The following is an 18,245-nucleotide window of genomic DNA, read 5'->3' as shown; positions in this document are numbered from 1 at the left end:
GCGTGGGTCAGGAGTTTGAAGGTGATCCTCTTGTCTACCGGGAGCCAGTGGAGTTCCTTTAGGTGAGGGGAGATGTGACTTCGGCGGGGTATGTTGAGGATCAGTCGGGCGGAGGCATTTTGGATACGTTGGAGGCGTTTGATGTCTTTGGTTGGGATGCCTGTGTAGAGTGCGTTGCCGTAGTCAAGTCTGCTGCTGACGCGGGCCTGGGTCACCGTCTTTCTGGTTTCTGTTGGAATCCACTTGAAGATTCTGCGGAGCATTCGAAGGGTGTTGAAACAGGAGGAGGAGACGGCGCTGACCTGTTTGGACATGGTGAGGGCGGAGTCCAGGATGAAGCCGAGGTTTCTTGCGTGGCTGGCAGGGGTGGGTGGGGGTCCGAGGACGGAGGGCCACCATGAGTAGTTCCAGGCCGAGGGAGTGCGTCCGAGGATGAGGACTTCCGTCTTGTCGGAGTTGAGTTTCAGGCGACTGTTGTTCATCCAATCGGCGATGGATTTTAGTCCCTCGTGGAGGTTTGTTTTGGCGGTGAGCGGGTCTTTGGTCAGGGAGAGGACGAGCTGGGTATCGTCGGCGTAGGAGATGATGCTGAGATGATGTTGGCGGGCCAGTTGAGCGAGGGGGGCCATGTAGACGTTGAACAACGTGGGGCTGAGGGAGGATCCTTGGGGGACGCCGCAGATGAGGTTGGTGGCTTTGGAGCGGAAAGGGGAGAGACGGACTCTCTGCGTTCTGTCGGAGAGGAAGGATGAGATCCAGTGGAGGGCTTTATCTTGGATGCCGGCTTCCTGGAGTCGGGTCAGTAGGGTGCGGTGGCAGACGGTGTCAAAAGCGGCTGATAGGTCGAGGAGGATGAGGGCTGAGGTTTCGCCGTTGTCCATTTGATGTCTGATGTCATCTGTGGCGGCGAGGAGGGCGGTCTCAGTGCTGTGGTTTCGTCTGAATCCGGATTGTGAGGGGTCCAGGATGGAATTGTCTTCGAGGAAGTGGGTGAGCTGAGTGTTGACGATCTTCTCGATGACTTTCGCTGGAAAAGGGAGGAGAGAGATCGGACGGAAGTTTTTGAGGTCGTTGGGGTCAGCCTTGGGTTTTTTGAGGAGGGGTTGGATTTCTGCGTGTTTCCAGCTGTCCGGGAAGGTGGCAGAAGTGAAGGAGAGGTTGATGATCTTGCGGAGTTCGGGGGCGATGGTGGCGTTGGGCTGAGTTGAAAACATGATGGGGGCGGGGGTCCGTGGGGGAGCCTGAGTGGATGGTGTTCATGGTTGCTATGGTTTCTGCCTCGTCCACGTGGGTCCAGGCGGTGAGGCGGCAGTCGCGGGAGGAGACGTCGGGGGTGGGGTCTGGCGGTGGACCGGTGATGAAGCTGTCGTGGATGGTGGTGATTTTCTGGTGGAAGAAGGTGGAGAGGTCGTCGCAGAGTTTCTGGGAGGGCGGGATGTCGTTGGAGTTGGCTTTCGGATTGGAGAGTTCCTTCACGATGCCGAAGAGTTCTTTGCAGTCGTGGGCGTTGTTGTTGATGCGTTCGGTGAGGTGGGCGCGCTTGGCGGTGCGGATCCGTTGGTGGTGTTCGCGGTTGGCGTTTTTTAGGGCGGCGAGGTTGTCGGGTGTGCGTTCTTGGATCCATTTCTTTTTGAGTTTCTGGCAGTTGCTTTTGGAGGTGGTGAGATCGTCTGTGAACCAGGCTGGTTTTTTCTTTCCTTGGGTGGTGGTGGGTTTCTTGAGAGGGGCAAGGGTGTTGGCGCAGTCGAGGATCCATTGATGGAGGTTGATGGCGGCTGTGCTCGGGTCGATTGCGTCGGGTGGAAGGTTGTTGATGAGGGTGCTGGTCAGTTGTTCTTGGGTGACTTTGCCCCAGCGGCGGTGGTGAATGGTATCCATTCACCAACCTGCACTAGTTATTTGTCCTTTCCCGTTCCCACCAGTTACGCTGGCAACCCCACTCTTCTGTGAGTACTCATTTGAAAAGCTACAACACATACAGACAGAAATACAGACTGACAGACATTACACATTGGGGGTCACCACTGTGTAGTTATAGTTAGCCACACTTCCCATTGTAAAGGCCCTTTTGATATGTTCATAAAATTGCTCTCGATGGATGGATGGATTTGCATAAGACTAGGGCGACTGCACAGTCGGTGTAGAGGTCTCTTTTTGGGAAATAAATGGAAAACTAAAAAAGGTCATCAAAGTTGTAAACAGTAAAAATATTTTTATGCTAAATATTAATGTAAATTAATTTATATATTTATTTTAAATGTAGAGAAAGAAAAATCGAAAGCACATTTAACTCAATTGGTAATATTTAATTTAAATATATTAAAATTATTTTTCTTAAGTGTAATTAAAAAATAAATTCCAGCTTAAAGTATTTTTTTTTACTATGCACTAATGTTTATTAAAACGGATGTATGGAATTAATTACAAGCAAGTTAGATGTATTTTGTTTAAATGTAATCTTCAATTAATTTGTAAAGGTTAAGATTTTATAATTAAATAATAAAAATGCTTGAATTTTAGATTTTTTTTAAACATGAAAATAGATTTATTTATATTTTTAATTATTTTGAATAATGTAACTTTATTTCCTAGTGTAATTTATTTAAAGTCTCTACCTCCCTGATTGTCTTTGGGATGTGTTGCAGGACCAGATATTGGCAATGAATTGTGCTGGACTTACCACTGTTTCTTTTTGGCAGTAGTAACTTACACTTGCAATATGGCTCCACTCCCCTTTTTTTTTTTTTAGTGGGTGGCGACGTGTAAGCCTACACTTTTGAGTAAAAGTACACTCAGATTTTGTCAAAATAAGTAAAGTTACTCAAAAGTGTAAGAGTAAACTCAGATGTAAATTAGTCACAAGTGTAACTTACATTTGTAAATAGCCCTATTTGATTTTGAGGATTCATGTCATTTTCTCAAATCTGCAATTGAAACAAGAAATGGGGGGCAGTGAAGTCATCAAACCAAGGGTTGGGCACAACGCACAGACAGCTGGACAAGCCAGGCCTGCGTCCGATCACTTTGATGTATAGATGACTAGGACCAGCCTGCAAGTGCTGAGATTCATAGGTGATTAGTCACAGGGCCTGGTCCCACTCAAAGCTCTGCTTTCGACTCTACAGAGGTACGTGGCACATGCTGGAAGGATAGATGACTGGGCACAGATCTGGCACAAACAAGCTCATGTACCCAATCAAATATATGCAGAGCCAAAAGCCATATAGGACATGGGCTGGATGTAAACAAAGTGGACCAATGTCTACCAGGGATTTTATCTTTTAAAAATACTTCAGAAATTCACTAAAACAAAAAACAATAATATTAATGTTTTAGTTCAGATAGTGCAAACGCTCTAACATTTACATGAGAAAAGTGGTTAATAAATTTACTGTTTTTTTTTAAAACACACACACACAGTTAACATAGCACTACGATTCCAAAATCAGAACCTAAAAAACCCTGAAACTCACTATGCATTGTCTACTATACAACTATAACTTACTCTCCTGCTGTGAAAACCATAACTGGATCCCTTGATAACATTTGCTACATTATTTGTGATACCAGAAATGACAATGATTGACTTCACTAGTGACATAACAGATCACTTTACCAGAGACATTACTGATGACATCTCTATGAGCCAATCTCTCTATTCCCAGTGAGTAACGGCATTCTGGTTGTGCACCTCTGCACGAAAAACAGTCCACAGGGCTTCTGGGTCTATAGGAACTTTGTGAATACCAGTGACTGATGAAACAGAAGCAATTTGGTGAAGGCTGAAATGATGACTATTACCTTGTTAAGCCAGCATTGGCATATTTATGTTGTTTCGTATTATTTGTACTAGTGTATTAGAGCGTAGAAGTGAATATGTAAATGCAGGTTTCAAATGCATGCCTTGTCAGTGGCGGACATTACTAGGACCTCTAGTAACTACCTAGGGAACTACAATCTGGTACACAAAGGGATTGCGTATCACTTAAGAGGGACAGCTAGATTATTTTTCAAATTTTCATCTCTAGCATCTACGAAAAACTTAAAGAACTTTTTATTTGTGTGATGATTAATATACCCATCAGTTGTAATACCCAAGTTATGTTAGGGTTTCTTCACCATCTACTAGAACGTACAAGAAATACACTGGGGAAAAAAGCACATTAATGACCATCATCATAAACATCGTCATCATAAACCAGCACTGCATAATCGCTTAGCCTAATAGAAACAAGAACAAATCATAAGAGTAGAAAAAGAGAGCATACAAATTTATATGGTGCAGTTTCACCCTCTCTATGAGCTATTGTGCTCAAAACAAAAAAGCACATTCAAGCATTGTTAGTCATCTGCCCCACTTTTAACAAAAGGAAACATTCAAAGGGGTTGAGTGGGAAATCTATTCTCTTCATAATTCTCAGGCATCCGAAGATTGCTTAGCAGTGGTGAACATCTCTAAGGGCTTGGATTAATGTAGGATGGTATTACAAGCACTTTTATCTGATTTGAGAAGGATATCTTACACTTTGCGCTACTGCAACATTGTGAAAGACTTTTAAATCATTTCCACATGGCCTGAGAGGGCATCTAGTAACACCTTGCAGTACTGCAGCAGTGTGAAATACCAGAGCTATTAGCTATGCCAATGCTTGTTCTTTATGGTGGCCACTCCTTGAACCCCAGTCTCTGCAACATACCCAGTTGGAGAGGTGTGGCAGCAAGGATCCATCAGGAAATAAAACAAGTTGCACCCTTAAACCATCACAGAAAGTTAACTTGCCATACATCCACACAGAAAAACAGTACTGTGGTTGAGTCTCAGTTCAACTTGATATGAACTAAAGAGTCAGGCATATATGGGTAACTGAGAGGCAAGCCCAGGAGCACATGGGAGGGCTATCCCTACTGGGACAGCCCTCTCTCTGGACTACACCAGCATGACCTGAATACTCACACTCTGCTCGTTTTCGGGGCTGTACATCCCATAATTAGTGTTCTGTCGAGCACCAGGTCCCACTCCTAGATCTGTGCTTCTGACATCTCTCTGCAGCTTCCCCAGATCTTTCTTGTATGATCGAAGCTTGGTCATCATCTGACTGCGGAAGAAGGCAGGTGCGTACTTCAATTCTCCTTCCATCTCTACCAACTGCAGAAAAAGAAACAATTTGTAAATGACTATGCCCATCATGCACTGAAGTTTTAAATAAACATATCCTCATTATTGAGCACAAGATTATTAACAAGGAAAAGCTTTCAGATTCAGAAATGAAGATTCATCATATCACCTACATGGAATATGCCACAGATAGGCATGAAATTGTCTCTTTCTACTTGAGTAGAGGGTTTTGCAAAGATCGTGTGTGCCACTTGAGCCACCGCTCCTTTGGCATGGCAGCAGGAATAAGGAATCATCTTCACATAAAGGAAAGGTGTAGTATAATCTGGTTTCTATGAAATTGTGTAAGTTTTTTTGGCCAATAAGATTATAGTATAACCTTCCAGGAAGATGTCATGTCAGCGACCAATGCAGTTTCCAAACCATAAGATTTGGAAACTTCAGTAAGTTTGTGCTTAATGAAATCCAAACCAAGATCTCAAAGAGGAACATATTCCTTAGAGAGAAGATGAAGTGCATCTGGCTGTCAACGTGACGCCTAACTGCTTCAGCCTTCAACAAGAAAAGATCTGGCATCTCTAGGTGTACTGAAAATGCCACAATGTAGTATTCACAGGAATCTAGCATAATTCCTGACCAAGTGATACACCTTTTAAAAGAATCAAGTTTGGTAACAAAAAAAAGATATAGAAATAGATGTAGACCTTCAACAATCAGTTTCAAATTCTTCCCGGCTGCGTGCATAATTTTAGGATTCGCTTAAAAAATGTTCATACCAGCATATGCAAGAGCCAATGTTTTCAAGTAGGGAGGCGAATGCAGGCATTTTATTTATTATGCTGCATTCTTGCAACTTTTGCTCAAGGCTGATGGTGCCAGGCTAGCTCATGTCCCCACACTTTAATTGATATGCCATCGGTGAGAAGGCAGTGGCAGAACTGGTTTTAACCATGATGTATTTAATTTATTTCAGACATTTCCAGCTTGAAGCCCCAAGGCGCAGAATAAAGTTGTTTTTATTTTTGTATCATGGCTGATCTCACAAGCTGGCTTTGCTGCCCCCAAATAGCTTTTCTTAAGTTAAAGTCATAAGGTGTTCTTAAAGACCTTATGAGCAGAGGTTCTACCAGTGTGTCGGGAAAATAACTTAGAATTAGCTGATTTTTTCCAAAGTCCAAAAACTGTGGAACTTAAACACTGAAGTAACACTTTTAAGTGACGAGAATCTTTTGATGATACACTCCCAGTCATCAGATCCACTCTTGTGAAGCCCACGTGGCACACCACATTGAGAAAACTGCAGCTGGACCATACTAATACCAGAAAATTAACCCGGTTTGAACAGAGCTTTTTCCAGCCAGGCTGACTGTTCTGCTTAATTGTGCCCATGCCCACTTGCTGTATGACCTGCCTTGGGGTTATCACACTTTTGAACACTCATCATAAAACTTTGATGGGAATTCGTATATCTCTGGAATAAATGCCCACATACAGCAGACTGTTTTCCTCGACACATTTTTTAAAAATTAGTTTTAGTACTACAATACCTGTTTCTGCCCAGATTTTTCTGAATTTTACCTTTACACTAAAAAATGATTGCCGGGCTCGAAAAATCTACTCGACCACTCACATTGGCAAGTTTTATTTTATGAGGTTGAGCTATTTTTAGATTCCACTGACCCTTCTGGGGAGTGGACAAACAGGTGTTCTGTTCAGTCAAAAACTGAATTAGCAATTAAGATGCCTTTAAATCTTATTCTTGATACATCAGCTCTGTGTTCAGAGACAGAGGTCAAAAGTCAGCTTGTCTTCTTGAAATGTAAATACTTTTCCTTGTGACTGCAAAGTTCCAGGATTTTGTAAGGTTTTTCCCAACACACAACATTTATATAATTAACTGAACTTTACAAACATTTCAAAATATATTTCAGTAGCTGTGAAACACCATTTCTATGTAATGAAAAAAAATATTTTAATAGAATGGAAAAAAAAGTCAGAACACTTTACTTGGTGATGTGCAAACGATAAATGTTTTCTGAAACCCAATTATCACAGATTATTGTTAATAGACTATTATAGTTTTATCAGTAAAGTTAATGGGAAGGTTTTTGGACATTTCTTACAAATTCACGGTCTGTAAATGACTATGTGCTACCACATCATGCTTTAGTAATAAATTTATTAAAAGTGAGTGTTTAAACAAACTAAGAAACACTTCTGCCCTGATGGCAAAGCTACTTGTAAACTAAGAGGTAAGACATGCATTGATCATGTGTACCCTATATGTGGGCTAGATTTATGCAGGGAGCAAATGTTTAGTGTATTTAATCAAACAAAAGATGATTTTTTTTTTTTTTTTTTTTAAACAGCAGAAATTCTGAAGTCACATATTTGAAGGTGCACTCATAAATGAGAATGAAGAAAAAGGCGACTGTAAAATACAATATTTGCCTGGGATCACACAATTTGAGACCCGTTTCCGGGTCAAGTACATTACAGTCAGGTCGAGTAGGTTTAGTAATATTTTTATGATTTTTCGAGGCCTGGATTTTGTGCACGTTAATGTCTGTCTCCCACAACGTAAGTGACAAAATTTAACTTTTTGAATAACTCAGTAATTCTACTAATGAGCTAACAGGGTACACCACAAAAGCACTCTGAAACGGTCAGCAACTCTTTGTATTTCAGCATTGTGCAAGCCCACCTAAAATCTATAAAAGTGCTGGATAATTTGTAACCTCCACTAAACAGAGTGTCCAGAAACCAAGGCAATAGTGTACAGACATAACATTCTGTTCCTTGGTAAGCTGGAGAATGTTTCTGCTGGACAAGAGGATTCAGCACTGCACTCAATGAAGTAAGGCCTTGCTGGTCCTAGGGTACCACCAAAGCAGCCCTGAATCTCCCACATCCAAGTGTAAAACAGAGGAATCTGTCCTTCCCATCTGAAATATAGCCAGGACTCCAATGGCTCCCTTGAGTGCTCCAGCAACCTCAGCAGTGAGGAGCATTAGCAAACATCCAGCTCAGACGACATTCACATCAAGGGCAGGCAGTGAAACCCAAGGCTCAGCCCCAGCTGTACTGAGTAGAATGTGTGCCCAAATCTCAGACCCTGGCGGTCCCACCGCAGCCCATCTGCCAGTTAAAATACGATGGTCGGACAGTCGCATTGGTGATGGTTCGCGAGCCTGGCGGTCATGAGACCAGCAGGTTCCTAATAACCCCCTATATGTGCTAGTCTACCACCACCTAAACAGGCCGGTGACTGACCAAAAGACTCATGTATATGATATGTTTTGAGATCAGCTGTTACCTGCAACAAGCAGTCAAGCCACATCTAACAAGCACTGGCAATGCCAACAGGTCTGGCCTAGGCAAGAGCTATTGACTTTGTCAATGTGTTTTAGCCATGTTGTACACCAGTATCACTGCTGTTCAGCATGGCTAAACGTTTGTGGCATAAAAGAGGGTAGAGTGACGTTGAGTGCCAGAGTGGCATGCAGAGAGTAGTGTCAGAATGGGAAAGCATACACTGGAGTGGAGTATCGTGGAGTGGTGTGGAAGAGAGTGTCAGAGTGGAACGGCATAGAACAGAGTGGAGTGATAATAAAGTAATGTGGAGTGGCACAGAGGAAGTTGCTAAGAGTGGAGTAGAGTGGTGTAGAGCAAAGTAGATTGTCAGGGTGGAGTGGTATAGAGTGGAGTAGTGTGGTAGAGTGGAATGACAGAGAGGAGTCAAGTGTTAAAGAGTGTTGTGGAGTGGCATAGTGCCATAAATTGGAGTGGCTTAGAGGGGGTTGCAAAGAGTGCAGTAGAGTGGCATAGAGTAGAGTGTTGTACAATGTAGTGGCAAAAAGTGAAGTAGAGTTTAATGGAGTAGAGTGGAGAGGCACAGAGTGTCATAAACAAGAGAATCACATTCAAGATCCTCATCCACGAACACAAATCCCTCCACAACACCGGCCCAACCTACCTCAAGGAAAGAGTGAACTTCCACACTCCCACACGCAACCTCCGATCAGCCGACCTCGCCCTAGCCACAGTCCCCCGCATCCAACGCACCACCACAGGAGGCAGGTCCTTCTTCTTCGCCCCCCAAAACCTGGAACTCCCTCCCCACCAACCTTCGCAAAACCAAAGACCTCCTGCTCTTCAGAAAGAACCTCAAGATATGGTTGTTTGAACAGTGACCCTCCCAGCCCCCCCCCCCGAGACACCCTCCCCCTCCCAGCCCCTTGAGACCCTCACGGGTGAGTAGCGCGCTCTATACATTTTTTGATTGATTGATTGATACAGTCGAGCGGCATAGAGTGTCGTAGAGTGCAGTGACAGTGGAGTGGCATAGAGGCATGGTGTAGTAGAGTGGAGTAGTGTGTCACAGAACACAGTGGAGTAAAGTGGCATGAAGTGGCATAGAGGGAGTTGCATAGACTGTCACACAGTGGTGAGGAGTATCAGAGTGGCATAGAGTAGAGAGGTGTAGAGTGGAGTGGCAAAGAGTGGACTAGAGTTTAATGGAGTAGAGCAGGGGTCTCCAACCTTTTCTGTTGTGAGAACTACCTATGATCAATAAAAATCATCCTGACTACTAATATCATTAGTGTTGTAATAGACATCAGACAAGATTATGTTAGTTGTCACCATTTGTAAAATTACCCATAGTTATCACCCCTGTATCAGGCAGGGTAGCCAGCAGTAATGTAAAAAAGGCTTTGTCAATTTGGAATGCCTTCATATGGGTAATACATAACAGCCACAGCTAAAATGTTCCCGGCACCAGGGTATTAATACTAGTAATAAATCATGTAGCGTTGGGGAGGTTTATCACTAAATATCAGCTTTAAATATATTTTGGAAATTCAACCATCAGCTTATCAGTTCTGAAAATACATGTATTCTAATTTCGAATACACAGTTTTTAATTTTGGTATACATATATTCTGTCAAGCAAAAGTTAATTTAGTCGGCTGCGATGTACAAAGGAGAGCTACTTATAGGCAGCTGGAGCTTGTTGGAGAAGCCTGGAGTAGAGTATCAGAGTGGAGTACTGTAGAGCATAATGTAGTGGAGTGTCGTAGTGCGGCCTGGAGTGAAGTGACAGAGTACAGTGGTGCAGAGTAGACTGGCATAGAGTGCAGTGGAGCAGAGTGGCGCAGAGTAGAATCATGCAGCATAGACTGAAGTGTCACAGAGTGGAATGGCACAAAGTGGAATAGAGTGGCATAGAATGCAGTGACGCAGAGTAGACTGTTTCAGAGTAAAGTGAAGTGGCATAGAGTGGAGTGGTGCGGGGTAGAGTACAGTAGTGTATAGTGGAGTGCCATAGGGTGCAGTGTCATAGATTGGCATAGAATGCAGTGACAGAGTGCAGTGATGCAAGGTAGATTAGAGTGGCGTAGAGTGGACTACCGTAGAGGGCAATGGTGTAGAGTGTGGTGATGCAGAGTAGAGAGGCGCAGAGTGTAGCAGAGTGGCATAGAGTCGAATGGTGCAGAGTAGAGTGCAGTAGTGTAGAGTGAAGTGGTGCTAATGACAGTGGGATAGAGTATCTTGTGGTGTAGAATGCACTGGCAGAGTGCTGTGGTTCAGAGTGGAGTGACAGAGCAGTGGTGTAGAGTACAGCGTTGCAGAGTAGCATAGCATGGTAGAGAGTACAAAAGTGTAAAGTGGTGTAGAGTGCATTGGCGTAGAGTGTAGTGACAAAATGCAGTGGTTTAGACTAGAGTGCAGTGGCAGAAAGCTGAATAAAGAAGAGCAGAGTGGGGCAGAATATATTGCAGTGGCATAAAGTAGATTGCTTCAGAGTGCAGTTTTGTGTCGGAGAATGCAGTGTTGTAGAGTGTCAGTGTGGTGGAGTGGAGAGCAGTGGCGTAGAAAGCAGTGGTGCAGTAAAGTAGCGCAGACTACACTGGTGTACAGCACAGTGGTTTCAAGAAGAGTGGAGTGGTGTACAGTAGAGTGGTGCAGAGTAGAGTAGCACAGAATAGAATGGCACAGCATAGAATGCAGTGGTGTACATTGTAGTGTAGTAGAGTACATTGGTGCAGAGTAGATTAGAGGGGCATAGAGTGGATTGGCATGGAGTACAGTGGTGTAGAGAGGAGTGATGCAGAGCAGAGTGGCGTTGAGCGTGGTAGTACAGAGTGCAATAGGCTACAATGTGCAGAGTAGAGTGAAGTGGCATAGAGGACAGTGTTGCAGAGTATTGTGTTGCAGAGGTACTGTGGAATGGAGTACAGTGGTGTAGAGTGGTGCAGAGTAGAGAGGCAAAGAGTGGACTGGCATAGAGTGCAGTGGTGCACAGTAGAGTGATGGAGAGCAAAGTGGCATAGAGTGTAGTGGCATACAGTGAATTGGTGTAGAGTGCAGCAGAGTAGTGCAGACCAGACTGCAGTGGCCTCGAGTACAGTGCCACAGAGCAGAGTGGTGCAGAATAGATTGCCATAGAGTTCAGTAGTGGAGAGTGCAGTGTTGAGCACCACTGAGTGCAGCAGTGTAGAGTGGCATGGAGCACAGTGGCGTACAGTAGAGTGGTGCAGAGTACGGTGGTGCACAGTAGACTAGAGTGGCATGGAGTGCAGTGGCATAGTATAGAATGGTGCAGAGTAGAGGCACAGAGTGGTGTATCAGAGTGGAGTGGCATAGAGTGAAGCGGAGGGGCACAGAGTAGAGTAGAGTGCAGGGCGTAGAGTGCAGTGGCATAGAGTTGATAGTTTCAAAGTAGAGTGAAGTGACGTTAAGTGGAGTGGTGCACTGTAGATTGGATAGTTGCAGGGTACTGTGCAGTGGTGGCATAGAGTGCAATGGTGTACAGTGCAGTTGTGCAGAGTAGATTAGAGTGCTGTAGAGTGCACTGCAGAGAAGAGTGACGTGGAGTGGTGCAGAGTAGAGTGCAGTGACGGAGTGGTGTAGAGTGGAGTAGCAAAGAGTGGAGTATGCATAGGGTGGGGGAGCACTGCAATTACAGACAACACATTTTCAATTGAAATGACTATTGAATTGCGCAGACAAACAGTTTTACTGATTAAAGTACACAGCGCACGAACAATGTGTGGAAATGTCATCACCTAGTGGACTGACTTCGTATTAAGATATTTGTTTCTACCACATTTCAGAATTACCCCCAGTAGCCAGCATGATTGTCACATAACTTTTCTCACTTTGAAGTCAGAGAAATAAAGTTAAACACCAAGCTCCCTCGGAAGACAGAGCCTGACATTTGACCACTGTCTTTGAATGTATACAGCAAATGTGGCAAGATAAGAATATGACTTAAATGCCTGTTTACAGAAATCAAGTTCTCAGGATACAAAAAAAAGTGTTGGTCTACAGGAGGGATGAACTCAAGATGGACAGCCTAAAACAAACAAAGCCAGCAAATAGATACCAAGCAAATGTGAGTTACAAACCATAACATCAATGGTAAGCTATGGGTGGAATGCATTTCCAGTGAGCACTTTTTCAAACCAGAGTCTAGCCTCATTATCTGTGTCCCAAGCAAAGGGCTTTATGCCTTTATGTTCTCCCCCCCCCACTCCCTGCCCCCCCCCCCTCAAAACCTCACACTCCAACACTATCCACAAAACATGTATGGTACTGGGTGCTAGGAAAATTGGCTGTGCAGCACAGAGAAATCTGATAAACACAGCATAAACAATAGAGCCTAGTGGTAACAAATTCAAAGTCTGCCCAACACCTAAGGCAGACCAAGTCGGTGAGCAGCAAGAAGCGTGCATTCTACGATGCCCATGACGTGTGGGTAGTGCAATCCAGCCCATGGAGAGAAAAGAAAGAAAGGCATCCAAGATGGATGATGGATGAGTGGCTCACAAGTCTGGCATGGTCTGTGCTGTGCTGACTAAACCCAACTGTTCATGAAAACTCTCAGTTGGCATAGCAAACAAATAGCCAGCTCAGAAGCAACTCGCTGACCCTGCACCAAAAGCTTCAAGTTCTAGGAGTCTCCTTCCAAACACAGAAACAATGCCAAGAAGAGAAGGGAGCAGATAATGCAGGGGTTGCAGTGTATGTAAAGGTAGCAGAGGCATTGCTCGTCACTACAATTGGCCTCGATTCTCATCTGCGAAACTGTGCCAATAAGGCTCTGCTCTTGCACTGCATCTACGGTTACACTGCCTAGTCTCTTCCAATAAAACCCACACCCATCCTTTTGTATTCCATCTGCTTCTCCTACTCTCCCACACCCTCACTTCAAACACATTCCTTGTCCAAGCCTTACCCTTCTTTTTTCTACCTTACCCATTAATATCACACCTTAGTAACGAAATGGGTAGCACAACACGTAAGGTTGGTAGCACTCACCTAAAGTGCATCACACCTTCCCATGATGCTATTACTCTTTATACTTCTCTCCCTGACTCTCGTCTTCTTTTTTCAATCATCTCTGCTGCAACTACACGTTCATCCTTGTGTAATGTACTGGCTATACTTCAAGGCTGAATTTGACTTTAAATAGATTACTGACATCAGTGCTCTGCCAATCTATCCATCAAATGAAATGTGAGTGTTTGACAGTGCACCTATAGTGGAGTGCTGTTTCTCAAAATACATGGTTTACGTTTTAACAACACATGCACAATCTTTTTTATGAATATATATATATATATATATATATATATATATATATATATATAGCACTGCAAGGTAAAACACACACTCTATAAATATATTTGACAAAAACATATGTAACCAGCAAATTCATAGTCTAACATTGTAAGCATGACCTCATCTGCTTCCCTACAAACTGAATGCCCAACTCTACCAGAGTACTAAATGGTGTACTGGTCCTTTCTGGAACAGTTCTGAGCAGTGAAGAGGGCTGGGTAGAAGTTTTTGACTATATCAAGGGTGGAAGAAGAGAAGAGAAACAAAAGAATTGGTGTGCATACCTTTGTAAGAATAGCTTGAACAGAGGTACATCAATTTATAATAGGAACCAAAAAGGAGCCAGAATGGGCAGAAGTACAAACTATCTATTACCCAAGGTCTAGTATCCTTGCTAAGGAGCTAGATGCTTGCTAAAGCAATGTGGAAATTGCAACCACGTGGCTTTATTATTTTTAGTCTTTCGCCTTTAATTGGATGCTTCCTATCAAGTCCTAAGCTTGGCAGTGGAGGAATATAATATATACCTAGTTATGGAAGATCTGTCTGTGGATTCAATACATCCTGGGTCTACAATGGTGGGGGGGGGGGAGGGAGGCGGGAGGGAATGTGGGAGTAGGCGGCTTTGTCCACAGAAGAGTGGAAATTAGGTGACAAGCTTCTGAAGCATGCATGCAGTCTAAAATACGCATGCAGCTTAAAAGGTACCCAAGTATACAAAAGTCTCTCAGACCTTACATCAACTGCCACCTTTTCTTCAAAACCCAAGTCTCTAAGAAGATAAATAGAGAAAACGTGAGGTCTAGTGCCAAGCTATCTAAGTCAAATCTCATCTACAAGGCCATGAGATCAGAAATGCAGTCAAGGCCCTAGTCCTGTCACACCTAGACTGTAGCAATGCCCTTCCCATAGGGATGCCAGACCTCAAAGCACTGAAAAGACTATTCCACTATCAATGGACAGATTAGATCCAGCCAGACAAACCACATCCTCCACTAACAACATTGGCTCCGCTACAATCAACTTCAGGACCACCCAAAGTAAAGAGCCCCCATGGTGCTCACAACACAAGCATCTATGGCCCTGCCAGGCATGACAAAGACAAGCAAGGAGGTAAATATAAGAAGACAGGCCTTCTTTTCATACACTACACATACACTATGGATCTGAAACTCCATCCCAAAGCAGATCTCAGAAACAAATGCATTCTTCCACTTTAGAAGAAGCTGAAAACCCTTCTATTCAAACAGCTCTTCCTCCAGATCACACCCCTTTGAGCACATAGCCCACTGGGATTCCAGCAAATTGAATCCTTCCAGTTTTCCTGCCGGCTTTTATTTTTGGCCACACCTTCTATATTAAAAATATTAAAACCAATATACACATATGCAAACTTTCTGTATTCCTTGATCAGTCTGTGTTCGAATAATACTGCAATAAACTCTCCTGCCAACATCAATTGAAATCGGATTCAACATCTCTAGAAGAGGCAGTGTAACAGGAGGTTGAGGATGTTTGATCCAGGAGATGAGAGATTAAACTTTGTTATTTGTTTCAATCTCGGCCTGGCAATAGCAACTCTGGGGATGAGTGATGCCAGTGGTCTGATAATCGTATGTCACCACAGGCAAAAGTCAAAATGGCAACCAAATTGCCTACTGTTTCATTCTAGGGCAACAGGCTTGGGAGGAGGCATGGCCATGATCGGTGGCATACCCAACTTGTATTAAAAGCACTAAACACACAAGGCACCTAGTAAATCACTTAAGATTCCAGATTGACTAAAGCGCTCTAAATCATACAAAGGTTGACAAAAATGCCCAACAACTTCAAGGGGCCTCCACAAGCCAGTTTTCCAGATATGAAGCCCCTAAAGATTCTGATGCGCTCCCAACATTAGAAACTCTTTCTTGAATACAACAGACAGCATATCAGTCAAACAGGAGGCACTGTACTAGTTAAGTTGGTCTTCCAACACTAACCTGAAAATAGTTCAAGCTGTCTCACTGCTCTTACTTAGTGGGAGTGTGAAGCATGTGTTTGGTCAATCTATTGATCAGAGTCACTGCCACCTGAAGGGACTGAAAGGGTGTGCAGAGGAGGTTACCTTCTCCTGAGTCTCCTCCCTCCTCATCACCAAGGAAGAATTACAGCTGCTGGGCGGTTGGGTCCTTCCGAGTGGCGCATGGAGGGCAGAGCCTCGCTGCCAGATACAGCGCATGAGACAGCTCATTTCTTGGAGTCCAGTGATCTCTTGGGGCTCTCTGGTCCACTGTGCAGGCCCGGAAGATGGCTGACATTACCCACAATAACACACAGTGGGGACATTTTTTTAACTGCATCTCCTTTCGCTTTATGGAGAGGCCCGCAGACATCCACTGGAAAGCATGGGAACATGTTCAGGAACTGAGTCCCTGGCCTGCCTGGCTGCTTGTGCCCCTGTGTGGATTGTCATCCTCCTGCGGGTGCCAGGGGACCAGGGCTTATGGAGGCAGTGGTGAGGCCTTGGGTGGGGGAGGAGAGGGGATGCAGGGCCCTCTCAGGAGGTAGACTGATCACTTACTAGACCAGGAAGTAAACCAAATAAGACCCCCAGATGGCGGAATGGCCTTCAACACGCCCGCTGATGCCGAAGGGGCCGGCTCTTATGGTTAAAATACTGTTGGTGATCAGGGAATCAATAAAGGCCCTGGAGAGTATAATAGAGGGAGTAGGAACAAAGCCTTCTCTCTGGCGAAAAGACCTCCACAATGTAGCATAGCGAACAACAGAAGTTGAAACCCGTGCATCAACAGAAGATGACCTGCTTCTCCTTAAACAATACTTCCTTAAGCTTCAAGAATTGGCTCTACATTTAGCAAGATGAGCAGAGGATGTGGAAGGAAGAGCCCAACATAGTAATGTGCACCCGTCTGGAGTCCTGGAGGATGTGGATCTCGCTCACCATAAAACCTTCAAGGACTGGTTCAGATTCTAGATTCCGGCGCAAGATCTATCTCCAAGATTCAATAGTGAAAGAGTTCACTGGGCCCTTATTACTAAGTCCCTACCAGGGGACCCTTTTTACCCCTTTTTATGGGCGAGCGCAAAGCGCTCCGTTCATAAAGTAATCTCTTTTTGGGCTTCAAACCGCGCCCAGGTCACGTCAGTCTCTTTCATTGGTTCCTGGGCCTGCTCTTTAAAATCTGCTTGATTTCATTTGTGAAAGGCATGCATACGTCATGCCTTTTCCGGTGTTTAGCCTGCCTACACAGCACCGGTAAACTCCCAAAAACATACGAGGCTCGATGTTTTGAGCCTGGGGTCCGGACTACTTTATCTGTTAATTTTCCCTGCGTCACGATCGCGCTGGGGTTTGCATAGCGCGACCGAGCTCAGTTTTTCAGTTTTCAATTGCAGCGCGATCGTGCTGCATTTTACATAGCGCGATCGCTCTGTGGTTTTTTTCTTTTAATTTGTGCGGCAAGAAAAGTTAGGTTAGAAGTTTACAACGCAAATAGCTCCAACTCGAGCAAATGCGAGCCCCATTACACCGAAAATGAGACATGGACTCTGCATCTGAAGACAGAACCCGGAGCTTAGAAACCTATCTCGCTCCCTAGATATGCAACTGAAGTATCCCGAGACATATCTGAACGCAAGGAGAAGTAATCCTTCCGGGATAGGAATAGATTGTGTTTTTTGGTTTTTTTCCCACAGCAACTGTAGCTGGATCACTAACCGGAATAGCAAACCGACCTTTGTAAGCAATACTTTAGTGCTGCGACTATTACATCTACAGTGGGGTGGGACTGGGAGTAGGGAGATGGAAGAGACTGGCCATGCCGATTGATAATCTGAGCGATGCCAATCCCACTACAGCATCTGCCCTGCTTACCCAAGCTCCATTTAAAATGTTTTTCCCTTTGTTTTGTTAACAATAGGGGGAATTCCCCGGAGCCATTGTGGCTGGCAAAACTGTATAGACATTGCTTTGCCACCGCAGCTCTGGGTCCCGGCCTGGGCCTCGGAGGCACCGTAGTGATAAAGGCTTTCAGAGTGCCGCACGTTGCGGCCTGTTGCCCCTGCCTGCACCGCTCTGCTTTTTAGGGTGCTGGCCCTTACCTTTGGGGCACCGCAAGCTCCTGACTGGGCGTGGGGCTCAGATTCTTTGGGCGTGCGTCGGTGAATCTGTACCACGCGGCCTGTGTTGCCTGCATCCTAGGACACGGCGTCCAACTCCTCATGCAGCCTCTGGGTTGGGGGGCCCTGCCTGCCGGCCTATTCACTGCTGCATGCCTCCAGCAGCCCTCCCCCTTTCCCCCGTTTCCCCCTCATCCCCCCTCTCGATGGAGCCTCTCCTGCCTAAGGACAACGGCAATTTGATCCGCCATAAATACCTGTTGTTTGCTGCCTGCAGTGGCCTCCCCAGAGGGGTCCCCGGGTGCATGGGTCTTGGGAACCCCAAACAACGCACGTTGCCATTTGAAAAATCGCATGTCCTCCCACTGGCTGACACCGA

At 44.8% G+C, this 18,245-nt stretch overlaps 1 protein-coding gene across 3 annotated transcripts in view; it reads right to left on the bottom strand.

Moving 5' to 3' along the window:
• Window positions 1-18,245, bottom strand: part of VTI1B (vesicle transport through interaction with t-SNAREs 1B) — a 90,901-nt gene that overhangs the window by 51,951 nt on the left and 20,705 nt on the right. For all 3 annotated transcript variants that reach the window (XM_069208825.1, XM_069208823.1, XM_069208824.1), the window contains exon 3: window positions 4,955-5,146. In XM_069208825.1, the coding sequence (XP_069064926.1) occupies window positions 4,955-5,146 (192 nt within the window). The remainder of the gene's footprint in view (window positions 1-4,954; window positions 5,147-18,245) is intronic.

This window comes from Pleurodeles waltl, chromosome 9 (assembly GCF_031143425.1).
Source record: "Pleurodeles waltl isolate 20211129_DDA chromosome 9, aPleWal1.hap1.20221129, whole genome shotgun sequence".
NCBI classification, from domain to species: domain Eukaryota; kingdom Metazoa; phylum Chordata; class Amphibia; order Caudata; family Salamandridae; genus Pleurodeles; species Pleurodeles waltl.
This window is presented reverse-complemented; position numbering and strand designations above follow the sequence as displayed.